The 22,242-nt window shown below is 39.1% G+C and overlaps 1 protein-coding gene across 3 annotated transcripts in view; it reads left to right on the forward strand.

Annotated features, from left to right (window-relative positions):
- thrb (thyroid hormone receptor beta) overlaps positions 1-22,242 on the forward strand; it is a 138,825-nt gene that overhangs the window by 103,712 nt on the left and 12,871 nt on the right. For 2 of the 3 annotated variants that reach the window (XM_083981879.1, XM_083981880.1), the window contains exons 3-7: positions 1,631-1,703; positions 3,857-3,907; positions 19,974-20,074; positions 20,194-20,341; positions 21,835-22,040. In XM_083981879.1, the coding sequence (XP_083838005.1) occupies positions 1,697-1,703; positions 3,857-3,907; positions 19,974-20,074; positions 20,194-20,341; positions 21,835-22,040 (513 nt within the window). In that variant the 5' untranslated portion in view covers positions 1,631-1,696. Of the gene's footprint in view, positions 1-1,630; positions 1,704-3,856; positions 3,908-17,236; positions 18,752-19,973; positions 20,075-20,193; positions 20,342-21,834; positions 22,041-22,242 lie in introns of those variants that run through there. The other variant, XM_083981881.1, reaches the window with a different exon arrangement.

The raw sequence follows: 22,242 nt of genomic DNA on the forward strand, positions 1-22,242 counted from the left end.
ACTGTGCAGCCGCTGCTGCGACTGATTAGTTATTCTGCTGACTGCTGCTCTGACAGATATACATACATCAAGGTCTGATGATGATAAGGCAGGTGTGATGGCTTTTGAACAATGTTTATTTTGTATAAGTATTTTAAAGTATTTATTTGGTGAGAATTAAGAAGTAAGAGCAAGGTGGAAAAAGCTGTGGACTTGAGTGTGACAGCTGTGTTAGGAGCTTCGCTGTCAGTTAGTGTGTGTGCATTCATGCAAATGGGTTATGTCTGTGTGTATGTTGTAAACATGACATCCAGAGGAACCAGATTATGGTAGCTAGAGGTAAACCCATCAGTCAGGTTTCTGACTGCTCTCACTCATGTCATTACAGGTGTTTTACTTAGTAGGTCAGACACATTATTGTAATCCTTGGATATAATAAGAGACTAAATAATGCTCATTACAACCCATCCCAAGGTCCATATATGTCTGGAGATAAGGTTAAAGCTTAAAGCTTTAAAGTTCAGTCTAGTCCATTGAGGAAACTATCCCAGTTTAAGAAGTACGATGCTACATGCACTTGTGAGAGCAAAAGCTTTAAGGCCGTGTATTTAAAGGTCCCACGTTTTACGATGTTGAAACGTTGAAGGAAATGACAGAGATCCTTAGTGCCATTCTGTTGATCAGCTGATCATTTTAATGGAACAGTTGTCAGGTAGACCAAATCTTGCAAGTTTGATTTGTGGGTGCGAGTGGGCGGGGCTTTGGATGTGGCTGAGACCAGCAACGTTGTTGTGACATCACAAACTTCCAGAGGTTTTGACAGCTGTTTTAAGTGTCAAGGCCTGTGTGTGTGCATTTCTCTGTGGACTGAGACTTTGATACTTTCACAGTATTAATAATATAGAACCTAGAGCTGCTTTATAATCAAACAACACATGCATATCTACCTTTATACTGAAAGAACTTTAAAGGATAAATACACAGTTTTTCATATATGGGTTGTGCTTGCTGTAATGTGCTAAGATGAATTTGTGCTCACTTATCCATACCATGTTTCATTTCATAACAGTTTATCAGAGAGTGACATGTGAATGTATGTGTGGGTGATGTATTGCTGATGGAGACCTTTAAACTTGACACTGCGTTGCTTCAACCTCTTATCATCACTCATATGGGCTACTTGTTCTCTGTTGCGTGTGCAGTGCTTGTCACCAGCTTCTGAACATTTGCAGGTGTTTATATGTCTATGGACAAATCTTTTGTCAGTTAAATATAGTTACAATAGACTTACAACAACTAAATACAATTTTAGTCATACTTTACCTATGACTTCACAGTTCCAGTCTCTGTTATGAGGCTGCATTTACATTGTCTGACCACTGGATGTCAGCCTACACAGAGCCAAGCTGCTATCAGAGCCCTGAATCCCTGTGATAGACGGTGACACCTACATCCTGGAGCTGCACACAGTCTTGCAAACACTTTTGTCAAGCTGAAGAGGATGATTACACCCAATTACTGGCACTTTTCCCTTCCCACTTGTGGTGTGGTTAAATGGCAGAGCTGGGATGGCCAAGCTCCAACACATGCAGTCAAGTGTGACTCCTGTGACAGACGACATGACTGATGATCTTCTTGCATCTGTTTTCAGCTTGGTGGGTACCCAGATGTCTGAGGAGGCTCTGAGGATGACATCTTGGCCTTGAACCCCACCAGTATGTCAGGTAAGACTCACTCAAAGTCTTAGACACATCATTTGTTTTGTTTTGTTTATTTGGATCCCCATTAGCTGTTACAACTGCAACAGCTACTCTTCCTGGGGTCCATTTCTATTGCAAGTGCCAATGATACTGATAGTGATATGAAGGGAACAATGCTTTAAAACAATAAGAGCTTCATGTTTCCCCTGGATAATAGTCTTGTCAGGTTAGAGAAGCCAGAACAGTACAGACACTAAAAGTCTTTATTGAAATACAAACATTTTAATCATATTAAAACAATATAATATATAAACCTAAAAGTCTGTTTCTATGGAGACAAAACCAGCCAAAATGTCCAATACAACGCTGGTGAATTAATCCAAAAATTCAGTAACATAAATGTGTCTGAGTTTTTTCTTCAGTTCTTTCCCAGTGCCAGCGGTAACCTAAGCCCCTTGCAATTTTATTAGCACAAGTTCATACCCTTAACTTTTGTATCAAAGAATTTACTTGTTAGTCATTTGTACTGCTGTTTTAGTAGAACAGTTTCATGGACATCCAAAAAAGAACTGTAGTAGTAGAAAGTCATTTTCTTCTGGAACCAGAGGCTCCTGAAATAACACCACCTCCCTCTCCACTCTATCTATAGAACAAATCACCTTGTTGTACTACTTCCTGGTAGAAAACCAGCATGAGAACAATAGTGACTGACGAGAGTTTCGCTATATATACTGTATATCTCATTTTTCATGTCACTATATCGCCGTTTAGACCAATCTGGTGTTTGTAAAGTTTATAAAACCAATGATTGGACAAACATTACTATTTATGTGTGCACATTTTTGGAATTAGTCATGGTTATCAGAGATTAGCCGGGCTAACTTTAATTATTGGTCCATGAAAAAATATTTTCTCCAGCCGATATCTTAGTTACAACCACAGAGCTAACTGGAGTAGTTTAATGTTGTTGGGTTTTAACAGCTGACGTCCTGATGTTAGCTTAGCTACCGCCGTTAGCTTAGCTACCGTTAGCGGTCCCTGTCAGCTGAGCCACTGATGCTTTCTAGACACTGTGATTCCCCCAAACTGAATAAATACCACACATAGCAACACAAAACACACACACAGAAATAGGAATGTTTCTTCAATCATTTCAGATTTGTCTAAACGGTGATAGGGCGTGAAAAATATGATATATAGCTAAACTCTCGTCCGTTACTGTTCTCATTCAAATTACGTGCTGGTTTTCTACAAGGACGTAGTTGTAAACAACAAGGCGATTCGGTCTATATGACAACAGTTAGAACAGGCTTGTTACTGTTTTAATCCTATATAGCACATTTGGTTACAATGAATCTACAATACTCACCTCAATGCTCCCAGTTCATGCAGCTCACGTGCAGAACTCCTCAGAATACGTTACCGTCACCACACCAGCAGGACACCCCTCATGTCCAGTGGTCATACTGGCTGATGGTGATCTGTGTGCACCACCAGAGGGCCCTGTTTAATGTCAGATGACCTCTGACAGCAGGAAACACTTTGATGTGAGGAAAGGAAACATTGAATGAGGTGGAAAACAGTTCATGTAAATGTGCAGTTATATGTTCTAGCTAAACGTTTTCATTCATTAATTAATTAATTCATTCATTCATAACCTTTATTTAAACTCAGAGATATAATGAGGAGCAACCTCATTTACAATATAGCCGAGATGCAACACAGAACATATAAAGACAGAAGACAAAACAATTGAGACATACATAAATATTCAGACATAACAGAGATATTATTATTATTTCTAAGAGATAAAAAAAAAAAAAAAAAACTAAATGATCCATGATCCAGACAACTTTTCACCTTTTTTAAGTATAACCATTTATTACAATTCATTCAGTGCGCACAGGAAAGGTTCTCTTCACTTATGTACAATATGTGAGAAGCTGTAAAATGATACATTGACCATTCTGGCTCATCATGTAGCAGACACACACATTACAGTTGAGCCACTGTGCATTCACTGAGTGTAGAGACACTGTAGATTTAACCTGTAGAGAAAGTGATTCTTTTGTGCTGCTGTTGTGTTAGGATTGTTGTCTTAGACCAGCATCAGCCTCTGTCACCTGTTTCACTGAGCAAGTAGCGTTCTTTTAAAGTGCCTCTCCCATCTATTTCAGAGCCAGCAGAAAAATGCTCCCCCCGCTGGAAAGATGAGGCCATTCAAAATGGTAATATTTATCTTCCCTCTCAGCACTGCTCTTTCCTCCTGTCTGTCAGTCTGGGTGAGCTCTCATGCAGAGTGTAGAACTTCCTCAGACTCTAACCTCCTTCAGCTTTCTGCTCCACATCTTCTTCAACTCCTTGAATGACATGATTGATTGTAGATGACTTTGAAAAAAAAAAGTTTGGTTTTTTTAGGCTGTGCACTTCATCAGAAATAATAATCCATCAGCATTAAACAAGCTTATGGGAAATGTTTAACTGAAATCTAAATGAAATGCTATTTTAGTGTAGTAATGTACAGTAGTTTGAAGAGTATAAGCAGACAGTCTTTTACTGTCATTGTGCTTTTCCCTCAAGTTAAAAGAGGTAAGGTTATGGCTAATATTGTGTGGTCTAGGGTATAGTGATATGCAAATAAATGCAAAATAAATAAAATCTCCACTAATAATTGAATGAATAATTCAAACTTTGGTTGAAATGGATCATTTCTTTTGAGGACAGTCTTGAAATCAGAATCCGATTTTTAACTCAACACAACTTATCAAATTGAACTCCTTCATTAGAGACTAATTCTTGTTGTTTTGGATTTTTTTGGACAAATTTATAAGGTAATGACTGCAAATAACAACATGTATCCTCCTTGGTGTTTAGGGCAGGACAAGTTAGCTCAATAAATACACATCAGTCGTCTGATGTTATTATATCCGCATGGAGTGCACACAGAAATGTGTGTGTTGAAATGATGAGCTTGGTTTGTAGCGGCCTGTATGAAACGATTAAAGCACAGACAGTATAATCAGGTTATTAGTGAGTTTGTGAAAGAATAATAATCAGCAGCAGTTCAAGTCATAACGTCAATATGAACAATTAAAAAAAAAAAAGTATTGGTTTTTAAAATGTGGTCACAGCTTGTTGTAGTCTCAGTATTGCTGCTTTGTTATTTTAGCTGTTTGAGCTGTTTGATAGACAAACAAGAAATATATTGATTCAGTTTTGGATATGTTGATGAACACTTTTCAGTTAATTATAAAAAATGGCAGATTAATTAATAATGAGAATAATCTTCAGCCTCGGCCCTGGACTAAATGATTAAAGCTTCTATTGAGACTAACTGGTTGCAGAACGGTCTAAGTGACTCCTTAGTTACCCACAGGCCTGTAACAGCATGTAGTGGACACGTCCACCGGCCTCTGTGTGTCTGTTTTCCTCACTCTGACCCAGCGATTAAAGTCCCAGCGGAGCTTTTCATGTGGCTGCAGGAGGGTAAGGCCAGCCTTAAAAGCTATTGCTAAATAGACACAGTGGAAATGAAAGCAGTACGCAGACGCTCTCAGACAAAGTTTCCGTCAAGCCTGGCAGCTGTTTTATACTCTCCACTGATCACTGGTGCATTCAAGGACACTTTTCAGTGCTGTTACAGCAGTGACCTTTTCATTGAGGTCTGGGCTGCTGTGAATGGGCCAGACTAATTTCTGATGACTGTCCACATAAAAGGGAGACTTTAAAAAGTGTCTTAATGCAGTTTGAAGTGAATTATAGAGTGTGAAATTGATTTATTTATAAGTACGGATCTGTTGGACGCTTGTGATAGTATGAATTCAGTTTCTTAACAACATGTTCCACGTCCCCTCAGACTGAATAGATTTATCCTTGATTCAGATTAGTGAACCAGACACACTGACTTGAATGTGTGTTTGAATCAAATAGCACAGTGAGGCAATAATAACAGCATTGCTAATCAATGCCCACTGTGCAGAGACTCAGTGGTTTGCTCCATCGCTGCAGTAGCTCCTGAAGAATACCTGTCAGTCAAACAGTATGGGCTCTGCCCTGGATTTTACTTTGTTGACTTTTCCGGAGGTGTTTTATTTTTTATTTTTTGTCTCCTGGGCCTGTTTGGTGCTGTGTTTGTCTGCTCTGTGACATGGTGAGCATTATTCTCTCTGATAGAGACGGAGTGAGCAGACAGACGGGGTTGGGGAGGATCAGGGACAAAGAAAGAGGGAGGAACGGAACACAGCAAGTCCATATGAGTCAGATATGGCAAACTGCATGAGCACATACAGCACATTATTCAGCAGAGCTGCTGACTGCTGGGACACAGCATCACCTTCTCTGTGGAGCTGTACCTCAGACATTATCTTAGAGCAATGGGCCCACAAGTCAATTCACTCAAGCTCCCACTTTCCTTTGATTGACAAGTTATTTGTGTAGTTTCCAGTGATGATCCTATGACAGATTAATTAGGACATGTCAGAGTACAGCATGTCTTTCATGCTGCTGTAACACTGTGTGTTACAACATTTATAGAAACACGTGTCTAACATCAGCCCAATAGTTGATTGTCAGACCACATGATTGAATTTTGTGTTGGGAAACATATTAACAAATGTAAATAATTCTGTTCATTCTGTGATAATAATATGTATTCCCACTTTTATTCCATATATTATATCAGTTTTAAAATATTATATATTATTTTTGTACAGACCTGCAGTCAGATTTAAAAGCTTTAATAAGTCTTACGTAGTGTTTAAATCACCCACTAAAACACTAAGGAAGGCTCTACCCCAATGCATTATTCATTTTCATTTTGCTCTAGTGGCATGTGAAATCCAACACGCACATCAGGACTTTATACTTCCTGGAAGTGCACAAAGTGATAGAGTAAGAAACCTCTTATGGAAGTTTCTAAAATGTGCACTAATGGTTGTAAAGATCACCATGTGTGTGTAATGGGCAGATGAAGCCTCTAAGTTTTGCCTTAATGTCACTAAGGTGCCAACATGTGTTAACCTTTGCAAATGACCAAGTGCAATGTAAGAAGGACCCCTCCTACATCTGTTGGATATCTCTGATTTATATTTATGCATCTTTGTGGTGTCTAATCTTTGAATGAAGAGTTGAAGTAGATCAGTCTATATCTGGAAATAATGGTGCCACAGATGGGTTTAGGTTATTTCTTGGTGCATTTTATTTAGACTGGACAGCGAAGAGAGGGAGAATGGTGCAATGGCAGTCAAACCGGCGATCGCCTGCTTTTTGGGAGCCCATATGCTGTGTACTCTAACCACTCGACGGGCCAAAGCACAGATTTTCTTGATATAATCCAGACCAGAACTTTGTTTCTATTGTCACATCCAAGTCCAAGTCCCTTTTCAGTTTATTCAGTGTTGACTTTAAACTTCCATCCACCAATAAACAATACACTTTTAATACGATCCAAAGGGCTTTTCCCCTGTGAAGCAGTTTTTCCATCCCACAGAGTGTCATGTAAAGTCAGTGTGGGCCTCAGACTAGTTAAGGAGGGATCTCAGTTATGAACAAAACATAGTTCCTCCTTAAATCCTCAGAGAGACGGAGCTGCGTAAGCTCTGCTATGTGCAGCATAACAAATCTGAAATTTGAAAGTGTGTTCAAACGGATCCACTGCACTGTTACCTACTGTCATTATGGTGTGTGGTTTTAATTGAGGTTAAGCTGTGTGCTTCTCAGGAGAGATCTCACTCTAACGCTTTTTCTCTAGAGGTTGGTGTGCGATGACTCACTCCGTATATCTGTGTCTCTGCACTAGCTCATTTCCAGGCGTCTTAATTGAGGTCAGTGAAGGCAGCAGCAGCAGCAGCAGCAGCAGTTCATGATAATGAACAATGACACTGGTCAGAACAACCTGTAGACACGTGTCAGTGCATCTGTTAAATATATTTTTCCATTCAGACTAAATGTCTCTATATTTCTTAGGGTGTTAAAAAGCAAAGAGCCTTCACACCAAAACCTTTTAACGATTTTTACTTAAGCAGGTGAACATATTGTCCTTAAAGTTGATGTGTTAGAAGCAGGAACAATGTTCAGCGTTAGGATCTGATCCAGGACGACTGGGTCTCTCATGTGCTGCAGCTGCAGCTCTTGTGGGCTGTTCCCAGGTCTGCAGTGGTCAGGATCTATCAGAAGTTGGTCCAAGGAAGGAACAGTGGTGAAGCGGCCACACGTGGGGAGAGAAAGCTGACCCGTGTGCTCCCATCCAACAGACCAGCTACTGTTGCTGCTGATAGAAAGCTGTCAGGACACACAGTGCAGAGCAGTTTGTTGTTTGGCAGCAAAAGCCAACACAATATTAAACATGTGATCATGATGTAATGTCTGATCGGTGGATGATTGTTTGCATTAGAGCTGCAACAATTAATGGATTAATTGCACAATAATCCATTATTAAATTATTCGTCAACTATTTTGATAATCTAATAATCAGTTTGAGTCGTTTTTTTTAAGAAGAAAAGTCCAAATTCTCTGATTTCAGCTTCTTAAATGTGAATATTTCTGGTTTCTTTGTTCCTTTGTGACAATAAACTGAGTGTCTCTTTGGTTTGTGGACAAAACAAGACATTTGAGGACGTCATCTGGTGGTTTGGGAAACACCAGATGACGTCACATTTTATTGACCAAACTACTAATCGATTAATCGTTCACATAATCGACAGATTAATCGGTAATGAAAATAATCATTAGTTGCAGCCCTACTTTGCACCAGTCCTCCAGTCTCCACACCTCCTGTCTGAACTCAGACTCATCATCGTGCTAGATCAATCCCATCATGTGTCATCTGAAAGTTCCTCTACACCACTGCTCTGATGTAGCAGTCAACAGTCAGATAGTGAGCAAAGCAGCTGATTTTACCTTCTGCCATCTAACGTCTGTCAGTCCCATCCTATCAAACTGTTTGAACACAGATAAACTCTGCTCTCGACTGTATGTTGTTTCATCGCTAACAGGCTCCAGTAGATTTCTTTACGGCATGATGTCCTCTCAGATTTATTTGTATGTAATGGTCACATGCTGTTCGTGAGACTTAAGTGGCTTTTCTCTCACTGGTTCTATCAGCCTGACTCTGTGGTGACCGGTCATGAGCTGCACTTGACCTTGAGCAGCCTGCCCCTGCCCCCTGCTGGGTCGGGGCAGGTTGTAAAGTGCTTGTGAATACACTTTGACATTTACAGTTTTAATACTCAGCTTGCATGATGAGACCTCAGACCACAGTATCAGGCTGATGATTGGCTAATACAGGAACTGTACAGTACATGTCAGGATTTTTAACCTGAAGTGAAACTGAGTTCTGTTTTCTTTTCTTCTTTTTTTGCAAATCCTCAGTGAATGTGTGGAGACATGCAATGAAAAAAAAGAACTGTATCTAAAATAGATCCGAGCACTTCATTCTAAAGTGCAGGATAATCCTCTCCAACTTTAACCTTTACCAATGGGAGCCTTCTGTTGTTCCCCAGAGCTTACCCTGAACTTTAAGGGGAAAGGTTCACCAACTGTGCCCTCCCTCAGGTAACACCGAGTAGCCGGGGACATCTGGCACAAGACTTCATGTCAGATGAGGGCCCAGGGTAAAAGAGATTCCCACATCCAAAAATTGTTCATGACCGGCTTTGAACCCCCAAGGCCTAAAGTAATCAATCAGGGAGGGAATATATCTGTGTAAACCTTGCTGCAGGGCCACTGTGATCAGCTGCCATGGCTCGAGAAACGACTGTATGCTGCTGTTTGTACAAGTACAGTGTTGTAAAGTATCGTTAAAGAAGAAGTCTTGTTATTTAGAATAGACTAACCCTGTTGTGTATGTCAGCTGGAGGCAGCAGCCGCTGCCTGGTTACATGGAAATATTCCTCTGGATTTACTATTGCAACATGTTTTTACTAGAGCAAGTTTAAGAAAAAAAGGTGCAACTTCTAAAAAAGACAATCGAGGTAAGTAGAGAAATAGTGGAAATAGTTTTAGAAGTTTAGTGCTATTTTAAAACTAAAAGGTTTGTGATTTATTTTTTATGAGCATGGAATTTCACTATGCTTCTGAAAATATTGAATGTTAGCTATAGCACAGGACTCATTTTCTAGAATTGTCAAGTCAGAAGAAAAAGAAAATACTTCAAGAAAATCAGGCTCTATCATGAGTGTTCTACTAATGTAATATTAAGAATATATGTTTTATTTATTTGTGATTCATGAATAACACAATACCAGGATAAAGTCAAATTTGTATTTTTTTTATTTTTTTTTTATATTTTCATATTATATGTACATTTCATATTTTATTACAGTTATAAATAATTTGCAATATACATATGATATAATTATTTCATTATTATTATTTTTTTATACAATTATCGTGAAAGTCTTAAGCAAATTGCATATTTACAAGACTGACATTAGCATGACAGAAGGTTTTATAGTAGATTTTTTATAAAATACTATATTTTTTGAAAATGTAATAGTAATAATTCATGCTTCTTGAGAAAACATGAACAACGTTCATTTTATTAGTTTGGCAAAAAAAAATCTGAACGTATTCAGTCAATGTTCAATGTTCAATCTTTATTATCCCCAAGGGGCAATTTTCTATGTGGCAAGTTTTCAACACACATTGAGCACAAATACAGACCATGCAGCAACACGCAAAGATCACAATGATACAATCTTACATAGAAATAAATCAATCAATCAATACTCAGCAGGATACATTTGAAGATTATAATTGAAATTTCAAAAAGGGAGCAAGTATAACACTAAATACAAATTTAAACAAATGAATGACAACCTACAGCATTATAATAATAAGCAGAGAAGCTTACAGAGGAAACTGTAGGTGTTGACTCTGTCCACGCAGACAACAGATTGTTTGGGCCTTAGACTCTGTCTGATGAACGCTTAACAGTTCCTTTAGTTGTTCAAGAAACTCCAAACAAGATTAGTCCAGGACAAGGCCATCACCTCATCAAAAAGTTAAACTGGTATCAAGTCTTCTTTGGAAGCAGATTTGCCTCATAAGGCCTGCCTCTTAACAGCTGTTGCATGTTGATCACATCTACTTGTCACACACTCACACTTAGTGATGGAGTCAGTAATCCTATGGTAAGCAATGTAACCGGCAGCCCAGCCACTTTATACAGAGTAAACACTGGCTGTTCGTTCTTTCTTTCTACATTTATAAATAAAAAGAAGTACATAGATGTGTGCCGTGTGCTCATTTGTGTAGAAATAAAGTGGAAACAATAATAACTGCTGATCCCGTGTGTGCAGGATCAAGTGTTCAGTTCAGTTGAGTGTGAAGCATTAATCAGTTGATAACAGGTCTATAAACAGCTATGTCAGACTTACTGTTTTATGGAGAATTGTGAGAGTGACATAAAGTCTCTGAGGAATTGATCATTGTATATTATGCAGATTCACTGTTTTAGTGTGTTAGCATTGCACCTCTTTACATAAATTACATTGAACACAGATCATCTTCAGCTAGAACTAATTTAAATAAAAGTTATAGATATTTCCCTGTACGTTGTGTACATCCTCTGCCTCAGTTGTCCAGATTAAGTTTTAACTTGTAGGTTAATAGACTCACTGATGCTCATCTGTTCCCTCTTTTGTTACTCTTAGTTTGTAGTGTATTTGCTGCTTAACTGTCACATAGTTCAAACTTGAAAATGATAACTTTGATATCTGCAGAACCTCAGTTTTAATTACTTTTTATGCAAATGAACTCAATGGTGATTCTCTCACCTATGTGTTTATTATGAAATAATCAGAATTTGTATGTATACACTGTAATAACACTAAAACATTTACAGTCATGAAATTGTCTGTTACAGGAGAGGTTATTTAGTTTTAGTGTATAGACAGTATATATACACTCATGTATATATATGCTGCAATTTTTTGCAACAGAGATATGTGTGGTTACCTATGAGCTTTTAGCTATTTTGAAATGATAGTGACTCCAAATTATATTGTGGGAATATAGGACTGTAATGACAATAAGTTAAAAATATATAATGCAATTCTTAAAATCACAAAGGAAATCTCACATAAGAACAGATCAACAGTTGATACAGAAATATCGAGGCCTAACTAGGCTTTTATCAGAATTATGAATTTGATTAGTATTAAAGCAGAAGTAAGTGATATATTTGTGTTAATATAAGTCTTAAATAGTTATATCTTCCGACAGCAATCACTTACATAGAGTGTTTGGACTGAAACACGGGTCTGTCAGTCACTCTGCTCTGCTCTGAGCCGAGGATAAAACTTTTCTCGTATCCTACAGTTTTTATCCAATGAGGAGAGAGAACGGCATGCAGGGCTGTGTGTGCAGCCAAGACATGCGTGTGAATGTGGTGACGTAGGGACGAGGACTGTTATGGTGCGTTCAAGGCAACTCGTATTTTTCCGACCTGTGAAGTCGTACCAGTTCAATCTGGTACATAGACTGTAAAAAAAGACGTACTGGTACAATTTCACGGGTTACGAGTGGCCGTTATAGTGACTTTCACAGGTAAAACAGGTCGGAAAAACACGAGTGGGTTGCCTGGAACGCTACAAAATCGTAAGTTGTGACTTGAAGCTGTAATTTACGGTTTCAAAAGCCGGCCTGGAACGCAGCATTAGCCAAAACGACCGGATCGCTTACTTCTGCTTTAACATTACATTATATGAATGGTCATTCTTCATTTCTTTCATTAGCCCTTGTAATAAGGCATGAGTTGTTCATGTAGTATTTAAAAATGAAATTGTCACTGACATGCACACCATCAATACGTATGATGTATTTGACCCTAGTAAAATCTGCACATGTATCTGTGGATCTTTGAATGGAATCGCTGATCATCTTGAAAAGCCTTCCCCTTTGCTCTTTCTGTTTGAAATGAAATGACAGGAATCTTTGGCTGTTTTCATTAGTGTCAAAATTACGCAAATCAGAAATTGACTTTTTGGTCAACTAGTTACAATTAATACACCAAGATGGCCACAATGTTTGTTATTTTACTTTACATATTCACAACAGTGGATTTTGTAGTCAGGTTAAAAAGTAAAACCAACTATCCTAATGGTATAACTAATGAAAAATGGAATAAAATACAACAATAAAAATTAAAACAATAGGTACTACAGTAGATTTGAAGCAAGTAGCTTAGCGTTTTATTTGGACCCCTGTCAGTGACATCATAATATCAATCCTGTTTCTGATATTCAGCTAAATTATCAGAGAAACAAGCTGAGAAATTATGTATTGCCTTTGAACACACCTCAGTTATTATAGTTATATTTCATAATTAATATATTTAAAATACCACATAATTCACGCATTATCTGTCTGATGTTCCTTATAGCTGGTATTCCTGGTATTCCAACAAATGAGTTCAAAGTACTAATTCATATTTCAGTGTGATGAGCTGAGTACTTTGTCCATCCAAGCCTAAATGTATTGTAAAATCAAAGTCCTTTAATGAGCAGTAAACTTGCATTGACTTCCTCAGTGACCTTGTTAACTGTAAGGAGGTACAGTATGTGTGTCTCTTCACTGAGCAACAAGTGTCAGGCCCATCTCAGTGTGTTTTTCCAAAGCCTGTGTATCTGCAGCCCATAAATGCATCGCTGTGAAGCAGATCATCGTGTTCTCCACAACTAATGAGATTAAAAAGCCAGCGCTCCAGTCAGAAATGTCACTTCAACACGAGCCGGATGACATGTTTAAGTCGCTCTAAGTGTCATATTATATCTGGACACATAATCCTATTGTTAGGCTTTTGGTCTCTGGGTTTCTACCTGTATTAGGGGATTATCAGCACTCCACTGTATACCACTGTCAAGATTGACTCGGATTTAGGGAATCCTGAGATACTTTATAATTCATAGATCATGCATTAGTTAGACAAAGCAGAAGAGAATATTGTATGTTACATAGATAGATAGATAGATAGATAGATAGATAGATAGATAGATAGATAGCAAATACTCTGTAAAGTGATCCAAAATTGGGAAATAATTTCCTCACTAGAAATGAGTTATAATAAGAGATGGCAGTGTGTCTGTATGCAGATATAATTGTATAGTTTTAAATAATATAATATGTCAGCTAATATGTTTCTTCCTCCAGAGAGGAGTCAGCGCTTTCGTCTGAGAAATTCTGCTGTAATGTAAAAGGTTTATTGCTGTTTGACTTCCTTCCTTATGCTTGTATGAGGTTGTGTTTTACAGAGGTTGGAAGCGACTGTTGCACAACTCTGGTTTTCAAAAATTGATGTGAGAGAGTAATTGTGTAGTGCTGCTTATTTTACCTCTAAACAATCAGTTTCCTTCCTTTTTTTAATCGTCTAAAGAGAAAGTTTGATTGTTGCTTTCCCATTATTTCACTGTCTTTAAAATGTTGCCTGCCTAAAGGGCCAGCACTCGCAAAATGTCCTTTAGGTAGCTTTAATGTAACAGGTGGCGAGGTACCTGTTACATTAAAGCTACAAGGACATTTCATTTCATTTTGATTTATTCCATTCATGGTTTACACACATGGTTGCACATATTTACATAATGTACACATAGTCACCATAAATGAAAAGGAGCAGGATGAAGAAAAACATATAGTACCTGTCCCTTTCTATAGTTATAATTGCATTGGCTTACTATCAACACCAATATTATACTTTATTTCCAAAAATTAAAGATGATGAAACATAATAGCCTAATAACAAGAAAACAAACAAGCATAATAACAGTGGACACCACTCATCTATATATCTTTTTTCCCTTCTTTTTCTCTTTCTCCTTCTTTTTTGTAGGTGTTTATCTTTTCTTTTTTAAACATTTCCTTAACTGAGATATACTTGTACAACTTTTCAGTTCCTTGCTTTGTGAATGCCATAGTTTTACACCTGCAACAATACACATTTGTTTTAAGCTTAGCCTTGCAAATTTATGTATTTACATCATGTACACTAAGTCACCATAAATGAAAAGGAGCAGGATGAAGAAAAACGTATATGTGAGTGCTGGCCCTTTAACTTATTTGAAGCCTGTTCGAGCCGTGGCGTGCACCCATCATATATTACCTGGGAGAGTGCTGATTCCCTTCCTTTAAAATGTTGTCTGAAATTAAATCGCCAGGAGATATTAATAAGCACACATACGCACACACATACATTTTTGAATAAATACCTGCTAAACTGCAAACAACCTGAGATTGAGATGTGGATAAGAAAATGGAAATGAAATATTTTAAAGTTACAATCTCTGTAAATGGCTACATTTCATTTCATTTCATTTATTTGTTTCAGCCCTGGTCATTTAAAGACTTTTCCCCGGTTGGAAAGGAGCAGGGAGAAGATACATCTTATATTGCCCCTCACTCAATACATAATTATTCTGAAATAATCTGTCAGTCACTGAGCAACAGTCTTCCAATTAATTAAACAAAACATACGAAAACATAACATAACAAAAAAAGTTTCAATCTGACATTATTGCATAAAGAGTTTGAAATGTGTTACTTAACAAGTGAAAAGATTTTGTGACATCCAGTCACACACGAAAACAAAACAACAATGACTAATGAATGCACACTACAGTAGCAGCCTTAAAGCTAAAACTTTTACAAGGGGTCTCCAACACCCCCAGTTTTCAAACAGTATAAAGTGATAGAGCGGAGCAGTATTGATAAATCTTTGGTTAAACATGTCAACTTGTCAAACGTGTTCGCAGTGCAGAGGAACCCTAATTATCTGTAGCGGTTGATAATCCAGCGCAGCAGCAGTATTGATCGTGTGCAGCCAGTGTGCAGGAGCATGCAGACTGGCTTTGATTCCCAGAGTTCAGATAAGTGCAAGCAGCAGGGATTTTAAAGCCAAAACTGCACGCATCCGTACTCAGACTTGGCCATGTGTTCACGCATTCACATGTCTCCATGTTTGTGGTCCAGGAACCGACAGGATGCTCTTTGTTCTAGTATTTAGCAGTCTGGTAATTTGATAAGAAGATAAGAGGCATCGGCGACCAAACTGTCTCGAAATGAGCACGGAAGCTTTACAGACGACGACAACACTGAAACTAATGGAGAAAAAAAAACGTTAACGTTCTGGAAACAAGGCTTTTTGATTCTCACTATTTTCCATTGAGATCTGTTGCTCGTCCAGTTGAAGCTTTCTTGTGTTTCTTAATGAACAGACAGGATCACAGTTGGATTTAATGAGAGTGCTGCATTAATTATGTTTCAAGTATAGGTGTAATATTATTTTATACCTCAGTCTGGAGTCAACTACATTATACTCAGATCACATGACGTCTTGACAAACTGAAGCCTTTGCAGTTACTTACATTATCCTGTGCATTATTTGATTCATTCTTTTCAGTCAGTAATTAGGAGTTATAGTGGCCTGACTTTGGATTGGTCCTTTTGCAAATCTATGTGAATGTGACGAACAGTGTTAAACACTTTGAGTGGTCCTAGAGACTGTGCAAGTCCATTTACCATTTATACTGCCCTGCTGCAAAGTGCAGTATCTGCATTTAAAAAAAAAAAAAAAAAAAATTGACCAATCAAAAGTGTGGCATATTCTCTTCAATCTGGTAGAATTTGATATTGGTACTGCTAACATTTCCAGAGTTACTGGGCTTTCTATTTTGCTGTCCATCCAAAAAAGCACTGTGAAACCAAGGCAAAGTGCAGTATCTGCCATAAAACGGTCTAAATTGGTCAGAAAGACAAACTACAAAATACATTTAATTCAGTCCACCTTTATCTAATCAATTATAGACTTGGTAGTTATTCATAATTTGATGCTTAAACCTGACAATGAAAAACACAAAAAGCTGTTTTTCTCAGTTTGGCATTTTTACAGATACTGCACTTTGCCTTTGTAGGGCAGAATAGGTGTTAAATAACATATTTTGTTGTTCCATATTGTGTTTTACAGTCATACAAAATGATTTTGTTGTTTTAGTTCTATTATATCGAGACTACATGAAACAAAACAGTATTTATTCATAATATCAGAGAAAGTACTTGCATAAAAAAGTGAAAGTAACCACATGAACTCATAAAAAACCCATCATACTGTATCTAACCCACTAGAGAAATAGTTGATTAGTTCGTCTGCTCCAAAACTAATTGGTTCCTGACCTGCGGTACCATCCATTCTCCATAAATGACTGAGTGAACCATCAGGAGCTCATTCTCTGTCCTGTTTTTCTTTGTTTGTTGTGTGTGTTTGTGTATCCAATAAAACCAAACCTCATTTCTAAGAGCCACTTTATACAACAACATGACGTAGTGGAATATGACGAAACGCTGTTCCATTATTGAAGAGGGCATTATGAATCCCAGCAGATACACATCCAGACCATAAGGCTTATCCCATCAATATAGAGCAGGAGGCCTAATCAATATGGCTGAGTGTGGCCAGTGTGGAGGATAATAGGTGTATTATCTGAAACAGATCGCACAGTGCGTCGCAGCGCGTCTCTTACATTTGGAGAGGGACAGTATTGATTTTGCCATCATCCTTGTTTCAAACTGAAAAGTCACCAAAATGTTTTCAAAAATAAATGTAAAAAAGTTTTATTTTCAATACAAATTATACAGAATATGAATACATTTATTTCTCTTAATGTTTTGTTATTATCATTATTATTATTGTTTTAATCTAGGGGTGTACATTTAAATGTATTTAAGTTATGATATGCATCACACAAATACAAATCATTAAAAATATCCACCAATCAGCCAGAACATTAAAATATCCCAATCCATTAATAATTTGCCTTGAAACTTTTTAATGGCTTCATGACTTGACTCAGTCAAAACAGACACAGATCAGTTACAACATTAGAACGAGTGTAATTTATCTAGTTAATTTGATTTGTGCAGTAATTGAAGATAAATTAATTAGTGTTTTGGGTATTTTTCTTGTTGTTAATTGTCCGGAAATCAAATGTTAAAATATTGTTGGTGGCTCCATGTTTCCTGTTTGTTCTCTACACATTAGCCGTACAGTAGAGGTTAATACTCTGTGTAGCTGTAATGTAAAAGTCAGGGCGGTGTGTGGCCTCAAAACATCTTCAAATCTTCTTAGTGTCATAACATTGGCTAAATAGTTGGCAGGAATAATTATATGGTACTGATCTAAATGAGCTTGTTTACGGATTCTGTTTAAAATACCCACAGGATCAGTGTGAGGGGTTAATGCACAGAGGGTAAAGGTTAGAGGGTTAAGAGAAGCCCTGATTCTTAGAAGACATGAGAGCCTTCTTTATACTTTACACTCATTCTTCACCTCTTCAGTATTCAAAAGATGTTTTCTTTGTTTCTTGTTTGTTTCTGTTCTTTGTGGAGATGTTTTTGTTTCTGCTTTCTGGAGGGCTGTACCACTTGGATGGTATTTACCATAGGTGCAACACGCAAGGTCTTAATCTGTGACATCACCACTGTCTGTGGCACATCAAGGATTTGTGGGGTATAAGATTAGAGCTCTGCGTCGTCATAAATCTCTGCTTCTCAATTCAGCCTGGGTGTTGGCGGGTGGGATGGTTGTTAGGTGTGGACGGTGGTCTGTGGAGAGCCCACCTCTCTGAAGTTTTAGATTGTAGATTTGTGCTTCTTGATGCTCGAAGCTTCTTCTTTTTTTTAGGAGCGTATTTTTCCGGCTGGTTTTTGTTTCTGAGAAGATTGTTTCTCCATGATGAACTACTGCATACAGGACACGTACGAGATGCCCCACGTGGGCATGGGGGGCTACAGCATGCAGGGCGGGGGGGAACACTGCATGTACGCGGGCGAGGGGCCCATGTACGGCCACTGCGAGCCCCCGTCCCTGCACCACCTCCCGCCCTGCGTGGAGCCGGCCTGGCTGCCCGGCGCCGGACAGCACCACTCGTGCCTGTACGCCGCCGGCGGCCCGCCTGTTTTTAAGAGCGAGTTCTGCAGCATGGAGATCCCACTCAGCCACTACCACCACCAGCCTGAGTACAGCTTCCCCGAGATCAAACCCGACTTCTCCCACCTGCAGTGGATGGAGGGGGCGTACAAGAAAGGTAGAGCGTCCAGACCGCGGTCGAGTGTTTTCAGTTTGGATGTTTGGTGTAGCTTCATGGTCTGGATCACGTCTCGGGTCCATATTTCTCATCTTGTTGTGTGGTTTGTGGTACGGTTTTGCTAATTAGCGATGGCTCCTCCTTAATCAATGAATCAATGACGTCTGGGATTTTCAAATTAAGTCTGATAAGTGTAAATCCAAGACTTAAGGCGTCATGTGGCGGCGAGTCTGTCTATGCGCACGACTCGGTGCAACTGCCGGTTCAGAGTTTGCTTGCGAGGCGGGCGGGCGGGCGGGGGGTTCCTTATTGATTGATGTGGAGGCAACAGAAGGTTGATGCAAGATGAATTATTGCTTTCTTCACCACCCCAGCCCCCCCCCCCCCCCCCCCCCCCTCTCCTCCTCCTCCTCCCCTCCCCCCAAAAAAAAGTATTGATCAGTTTCTTAACCTCTGGTCCCTGAGGTCAAAGTGCTGATCTCATTAAGCTGAATCTCTAAAAATGGGCCAGGTGTTAACACAGTGAGTGAAGTAGAAGCCACGGTGTTGTCTGTGGACGTCGGTGCCTACATGTTTCACTTTTCATTTACATATCAGTCCATACTCACATGTTAGAGATGGACACAAAACAGTTCAACCTCAAGGAAATTTAAATCCAATGCAACTGGACTTGGTTATTTGTCTAGGAAGTCTTCCTCCTTGAGATAACTATGACCTGGACAAATGAGAATATTCACAGGCTTAAAGTGTAAAACCTGTCATGTTACTAAATTTACCTGTCAGTATTATATCCACATTCCTTAAAAATCTGGTTGTAATTTTCGATTATTCAAACTATTTGTATCCACCTTTTTCCGAACGTCAAAAATGTAAGCCGGTCTTGCTCTTCCGGTGGAATTTTATGTTTACGTTTCCATGGTTCCTGTAGTCGCGGTAAATTGATTTTTTTTTTTTTTTCAATGAAAATCTGTAAAACGCATGGATCATCACACCAGCTTTTAACAATGGATATCACACAAATTGACATCCGTGTTAAAAGCCAGCGTTAATAGATCCATGCATTTACCGCAACTATGACAACGACTGTAAACCATGGAAACGTAAACGTACAATTCCACCCGAAATGCAAAAACAGCTTCCGGTTTTGACCATAGATGACGTTGGGAAGCTTGTGGATACACATGAATCAAATGGGATGTTAACGGTGTGTTCTTCTCTGCAGGGTACATACCAAGTTACCTAGACAAGGATGAGCTCTGCGTAGTGTGTGGAGACAAAGCCACCGGCTATCACTATCGCTGCATCACCTGTGAGGGCTGCAAGGTAACGCAAGTGATTCTTTTACACTATCTTCGTCATCATCATCATCATTCATCATCATCATCATCATCATCATCATTTTCCGTGAACGGACCTGAGCAGTTTGAGCGTCTGCCGTGCAGGGTTTCTTCAGGCGGACCATCCAGAAGAACCTCAACCCGACCTACGCCTGCAAGTACGAGGGGAAGTGTGTCATCGACAAAGTGACCAGGAATCAGTGCCAGGAATGTCGCTTCAAGAAGTGCATCGCCGTGGGCATGGCAACAGACTGTGAGTGTTTCAGCCTCAGTGAGGTGGTGCCTGTTTCTAGATCTTTGTACATAACATAAAACAGCTCCTCTTCTTTTATTTCATCAAACCTTTATTTGTTTTCGTTGAGGTTTTGCCCTTGTTTGCAATGTTGTCGAGATCACAGTAGTATTCAAGTCAATGCACAAGTAGAACAAGTCACAAATAAACCATATGTATAGTTAGGATGGGACACAACTGCAAAAGGTCAATTCAAAAATTAAAAAAAATGTCAGACTGTGGTAAGGAGGTTTGTCCATAGGATGAAGGAGCGTTGGTTTTAAGTGTGAGTTGAGTAGAAAGTCAACAGGTTCAAATAATCTGACACTGCTTTTACTAAATCAGTGGCATTTCAAGCCTAAATATTTCAAATAGAGACCAAAGGGGCAGCATCACTTGAAGTGAGGTATGGGTTTGACCTGAATCTGGTTGTGTCCAACAGTCACTGAGGAAACCTTCAGGAAAGAGCTACATCATTGAGCATGATTACATGCACCAGGGCCAAATTGGGACACATAATATTCATTATTATTAATAATTCTTATTTAATTTTTTTTAATTTTCTAAGGTGTTAATGCAAAAACAAAGTTTACATTTTTATTTCAACAACATCTACTGTAAGTTCTTGTTTTATTTTTTTTTCTCTTGTTGCTCCTGGTTCCTCATGTCTCTTGGACACCGTCTCGTCTCTTCACCTGCAGCCTCTGACCACTGATCCATCACATATTGACTGTGGTCAATCACTGCAGTGTGTGGTGTCAGATTACAGCCCTGGTTGCTGCCTTGCCTCATGCTGACCTGGTGCCCTGCAAGCGCCTCATATACAGCGCAGAAATGGCACAATATGTGGGGGTTAGGGTTACGAGTTTTCAGATTATTGAAAACGTTAGTTAGTTACTTAATTTCCCCAAAAAGTAACTGAGTTACTACATTATAAAAGTAACTAATTACCAGGAAAAGCTAACTATTGCGTTTTTTTTTTAATAAAATGCTCAAATATGTCAATTTACTTGGACTCGCCCCCCTAACCCTCTAACCATAACCTTCTGAGTCAATTGGTTAGTTTCTGATAAACAGATTTTTTCCGACTAGTTGATGGACTGAAAAAAGTGTACATGAGGTACACTGTAACGGACTTCTTGAGTCATGTAACATTTTATTCTCAGTAATGGTAACGGTGATATAACGGGGGAAATAATAACTTTTTTTGATTACTCGTTACTTAAAAAAGTAGTGCGGTTAGTAACACCGTTATTTAATAACGCCATTCTTCCATCACTAAGCATTACTGCTGATTTTCCTGTGTATAACAGTTTATTTCTACTGTCACAGGACTGAAACTTCAGCTGCCATGCCTTGTATTTTCAATAACATCACCAGTTTGTCATGTCATGCATTTCCCTCCTCCTCCTCCTCCTCCTCCTCCCTCTCCTCTTTTTTTCCTTCCTGCTCTCCCTCTCTTCCTTCCACCTCAGTGGTGTTGGACGACAGCAAGAGGCTGGCCAAGCGGAAGCTGATTGAGGAGAACCGGGAGCGCCGTCGGAAGGAGGAGCTGCAGAGGACGGTGTGGGACCGGCAGGAGCCCACCCAGGAGGAGTGGGACCTCATCCGCATGGTGACGGACGCCCACATGGCAACCAACGCCCAGGGCAACCTCTGGAAGCAGAAGCGGAAATTCCTGGTGAGACGCCCTCCCTCCCTCCCTCCCTCCGTCCTGACCACAGCCTTCATTGTATTGATTACCCTGCCTCATCCAATCCTCCCACCCCACCCCAGCCCCTCCCCGGCCTTCCCCCTGTCTCCTCCACCTCCACCACAACCACTGTGCCACTGTTCCCTGTGTTAATATGTCCATGTGTTTTTTGTATCTCCTTGTAGAATGG

Source organism: Trachurus trachurus (assembly GCF_905171665.1).
Source record: "Trachurus trachurus genome assembly, chromosome: 11".
Classification (NCBI taxonomy): Eukaryota; Metazoa; Chordata; class Actinopteri; order Carangiformes; family Carangidae; genus Trachurus; species Trachurus trachurus.